The sequence below is a fragment of the Benincasa hispida genome, chromosome 2 (assembly GCF_009727055.1).
Source record: "Benincasa hispida cultivar B227 chromosome 2, ASM972705v1, whole genome shotgun sequence".
Lineage (NCBI taxonomy): Eukaryota > Viridiplantae > Streptophyta > Magnoliopsida > Cucurbitales > Cucurbitaceae > Benincasa > Benincasa hispida.
In genome coordinates, this window is record NC_052350.1 from 33,531,470 (window position 1) to 33,536,815 (window position 5,346).

At 27.4% G+C, this 5,346-nt stretch overlaps 1 protein-coding gene across 1 annotated transcript; it reads right to left on the reverse strand.

The window, feature by feature from the left end:
• Nucleotides 1–1,149: 1,149 nt before the first annotated feature.
• On the reverse strand, nt 1,150–3,238 carry LOC120071469 (tyrosine-protein phosphatase DSP3-like). Its single transcript, XM_039023779.1, has 5 exons — nt 2,920–3,238; nt 2,488–2,581; nt 2,288–2,345; nt 2,118–2,161; nt 1,150–1,771 (listed from the first exon to the last, which is right to left on the reverse strand). Exons 1-5 carry the CDS (start codon nt 3,066–3,068, stop codon nt 1,514–1,516), a joined length of 603 nt encoding a protein of 200 aa, XP_038879707.1. The 5' UTR covers nt 3,069–3,238; the 3' UTR covers nt 1,150–1,513.
• Nucleotides 3,239–5,346: the final 2,108 nt, after the last annotated feature.

Here is a 5,346-nt window from a genome sequence, read left to right on the forward strand (position 1 = left end):
CGGCGGCGAAAAAAGAGGGGAAAATGGTAGAGGGAGGGAGAGAGGGGGGGCGAACGGCAGCAACGACAGCGGCTGTCTCTTATACACATCTAGATGTGTATAAGAGACAGCCCGACGACCAAACTCTCGACGCTCGATTTAGGTGTCGGGAGAACTCATTTTTCTTGTAGTATTTTAAACATAAAAGTTTATAATGTTTAAAATAATTTAATGACCAAATAAAAATTAAAACTCAAAATTTATGATTTTTTATTCCTCAAATTTAATTTGATAAAAAAAAAAGTCTAGTTTTTCAATAATTGAATTTAATATTAAAATACTAGTTTATTTCAATTTTAAGTTAGCGTATTATGGTAAAAAAAAAAATTATCATTTTTAAATTAGGTAAAGTGTCAAAAGTCTATGAAATTTTATTTTGAAATCTAGTAAATCTTTAAAAAAATCAAATTAGTAAAACAATAGAATTATAATTTTAATCAAAATCTCTATTTTATATTATTTTAAAAAATATTATTCTAATTTTTTTTTTGTTTATTTTAAACTTAAGTATACTAAAGTAATTAAGATGAAAATTTTTAACTAATCTAAAATCTAACTAATGGTTAAATACAAGAAAATATTTACACTTTTTGCACTTAATTCTTGGACTACTAAACCTAGTCTATTCCCAGTTTAATCTCTAAGCTTACTAAAAAGCAGAGTTGTAAAAATAAATTTTTTCGATAAATGTGCAAACTTCAATAATAAACATTATTAAAGTTGGTAGAATTAATTATTTACCACCGACTTAAGTAGTCTGTGGGCCAACTACCTCCAAAAATTTCAAATATGCTTATTCATACTCATGCACATGGACAAAATTTATCGAGAAGACCTCCCACCCTAGATTCACTTCTTTCTTGATTTTGGTTCGTTTTTCCCTTTCGTTGTTTCAATATGATCAAAAAGAAAAGAATAAATTGATTTTTTTCCCCATAACGAATCTAATTGGATAATAGACCCACGTTATTTAATTCTCAAAGAAACTTGTTGCATAAAATTTAATTTGATAACCAAATCATCTCTTGAACATTATAAAATAAAATGTTTACAATAAATTATCACCCTATAAATAATTACAATAATAAGTCAATACAAAAACACCCATGCTTGTAAAAAAAAATAATAATCTAAATATATGATTCTCAGTAAATAACAAGTATCCAATGAAACTATACATAAAAAAACAATCAATCAGATGAAGCTATTCTTGAACTTCTATGACTAAGGAAATAATAGTTTCCATAAAGTTTGCTATTCTTTTTCCTTCTTTTTCCTTTTTTTAATTTCTTATGAATAAGAAAAAAGCAAAAAAAAATGATAAAACAAAAAAAGAAAAAAGGGAAAAAAAAATAGGATCTGAGCAATCAATGGGACCCAAAAAATGGGGAACCATAGACTTGATGGTTTGACAAGAACTTGATATTATGTGCATTAAAGAAGGTTGAGTTCTTGTATGGATTGAAATTTTCTTCTAAACTGATGTTGTTTGAGGCTTTTGCAAGTTTTCTTCTCTATACAACAGCCTCCTCTTGTTTGAGCTATAACCTTGGTACTGATATATGATGCTGTAAACACATTGCCTCAGAGACGCAATGTCGAATGTCTCGATGAATTGTAGATCCGTCACCCTCGATTTCATGCCTGCAAATCGCTGGTACTCTTCGAACACCGAAGTCAAACACCAGTTCTGAAACTTCCTCAGGCAACCCACGAGCGAGCCTGTTCGATGCTGTCATGGTGGCACAAATGAAAACTTAATTTATAAGCTTTAGAAAACAGAAAACCAGAAAGGAAACTTCCTTCTTTCTAATATGATAGTCACAATCTCAATGCAACTTTCTCCTAATACTCTTCTAGTTCTCCCCTTAAAGCAGTCCCGTTTGATAACGTTGTCGTTCTCAGTTTTCTATGCTTTAGAATGTATATGCAAAATCGTTTTTCAAATCATGGCTAAAGAAGAAGAATCATTACTAAAAGCTTAATCCTCAGAAACAACCAAAAAAATGTTGTTATCAAACAGGGCCTAAGAAAGATTCAGAATTTACAAATATAATTCGATTAGGATCATATCATACCTTTCCACGCTTGCAGTGGATCAAAATGGGGTGATTCCTAACATCTGAAAACCAGAGATAAAATAGCAAACAAATTAAAAGATGTTCTAAAAATAAGAAAAGATAATGGTAAACAAGAAAAAGAACACAAACAAAAACTGAAATCCAGAGAATATGTGATGAAATTATACCAATTAGTATTTTTAGAGCCTCAAGAATAGCATCCTTCGGAATCGAAACGAAAGGCTCCTGCAATAATCCAAGTATAATCACTGATTATAACAAGCAAATACATACGCAATTTACACAATTAAGTCATTCGTAGAACAACTTTTACAATTTAATTGGAAGAAATAAAAAAGAAAGCGAAAGAAAAGATATCACAATATACCTTTTTGCCTTCAATTTTGAATTGAAAAAGCTTGATATTATTAGCTTTAAGAAACTCCAAATTCTCCTCAGGGTAGGGTTCAGGACACAAATATCTAATTCAGAAAAAGACAATCAACATCAGATTCAATCAAGAGAGAACAGAACAATAATCCAAATCTAAATTTCTCATAAACCAAATTCATCCCCAATCTTGATGAAAGAAACAAACAAAACCCAATACAAATCTTTTCATCCTCTTAATCAATGCAAATTACTTCCTCCCGAATCTTCAATGAACCAATCGAATCGATTATGAACAAATCAAACCTCCACTCAAAATTCCTCAAAATTGAACCCCAATATGAACAAAACCAAATGGGGGGGAAGAAAGAAACAGAGATGAAATAGAGAAAATCAAGAAAAACCCAGAAACAAAGATGTAAATACATACATGATGGAGCGGAGATTGAGGCTGCGGAGGAAGGGGAAATTGGCGGGTTGAGGGAAGCCGGATCGGAAAATGCCGTCCTCAACCATGGAGAAGTTCGGCGGAGGAAGAAGAATGGCGTCGAGATCGTCGTCGGCGACTTGGAGCCTCATTATTGTGAAGGATTGATGGATTGAAGAACAGAAAAATTGCAGAGAATCGGGGAAGAGAAGAAGGGGAATCTGCGAAAACTTAGCGATGAATCGAAAATCTAATGTATATATAGCAAAATCTCGAAGGTGTTTAGGACTCCCATCAAGAACTCCAAAACCAAAACGGAGGCCACCCCGGTTTTTACCTTTTACAGATACAAAACACCCTCCCACCATCATACGGTGTCGTTTCCTACTTTTTCATTTTTTCCTTTTTTAGAATAATATTTATTTTCACCCCCTAAACTATAGGTTTTTATCAATCAAAACCCTAAACGGTATTAATTTACATCTTATATTAAGCCTACGTTTGCTCCAAGTGAAACATAATCTAACGGTAATTTAAAAAGTGGGTCATATTTATTTAATTTTATCATATTTTTTGTTTAATTTTATCATAATTTTATCATATTTTATCATATTAACGATAACAATAAATATAACAGATAAACATATAAAAAAGCAATTTAATTATGATTGATACAATTTTTAAAGTTGAAGTATAAATTGATATTTTATTATTATTTTTAATTCTTGATATTTCATTATTATTTTTAATTCAAATTCAACTTTTTTGCTAGTTTATTTTTAAGGAAAAAAATCAATTTAAACCTTCCATTTGATTTTCTTTTCTTTTCTTTTCTTTTTTTTTAACGGTTAATGAATAATTTTAAATATTTTCTAAAATATAAAGATTAGAGAAAAAATTGTGAAAATCAAATAGGTAGAAACAGTTCTCATTTGCTTATCTTCCTCTTATCTTTTTCCAAGATAATCTGTAGATGATTTGAATTGATTTTAAATTGAATTAAGTAAAAATAGTTCAATAAAAATTTAAATTTAAATTAATACAACTGTGAATTTGGTATAAATGGATATTTGCACAAAAACTTATTGGGATTAATTTTTGATAAATTATTTGATGGAAACCTAATTAATTCTGGCATATGTTTTTTTTTTATTTATTTATCTGATCAATAAATATTGGGTCCGTAAGCATCCGAAATCATATATGGTTTGGAGTGGATAATAATAATAATAATAATAATAATAATAATAATAATAATAATAATAATAATAATATATAGATTATTTTTAAATATAGAAAAATAAATCAAAATATTTAAAAAATATAACAAATTTTAGAACTATCAATGATAGACGATAGATAGTGGTTCTAAAACTTTACTATATCTTGTAAATATTTTCAACATTTTACCATTTGAAATAATTTTCTTATATATATTAGTTGGTAAATCTTTTTTTTTTTTTCATTTTTAAATAATATCTTTTGATAGTTTAACTTTTAATTCATTGTTTATTTAAAAGTGAATTATCTTATAGACATATTTGTTTTATTAAAAGATTTTTTTTTTAATATTCACAACAATATTTAAACCATAAATGATAGGTCTAAAAAATTTCAAACGAATGGAACATAAACATTAATGAAATATTTATTAAAGACAAAAATCAATATCTTAAAAGTATAGTTAAGGATAAAAATGACATTTTAAAAGAATAAAATATTTGATAATTAACTTCTTTAAATTTTGAAGTGCCTACCAACAATAGTTTGACGGAATAGGGATTTCTAATATTTGATCATATATATATATATCATTTTATTCAAATTAAATATGGATTTTTTTTATTTTCTTTTAAATTAATCTTTTTTAGCTAAGGGATTCATTTGTTATTTTTGCTATTTATTTGAAAAGAGAAGGGAGTGGAATTTTAAACTTCAATAATAAAATTGAGGAGGGAAAATAAATGGAGAACTTGTCAACAAAGATTCAAAAAAGTGAAAGGTATGTTGAATTTATGTCGTTTTCGCTTTTTATATTTATGAAAAATTAAAATTAGGATTTCATTGGACCATGTTGTGGACTTTTCTTACATTTTTTTTCAATCAAATTAATATCTTCCATTTTTTATACATAAATTGTTGTATTATCATCCATTGAAATTTTCTTTTCCTTTATATTTATTTTTTTAAAAAAAAATTCCATGTCAACAGAAAAAAATTATTTTGTACTTCCATAATTGTGTGATGGAAAATCAAATTATAGATAATGGTAAATGACGACTTTTATTCGCTAAATTATGCATATATGGGCTGATGTTACCAAAAGTTATTTTTAAACTCATCTTTAATTTTTTTTTTAATTTAACAATATATATTATGGAAGATTCAAATCTTGACTTCTTGATTAAAGATATATTTTTTATTACAGTT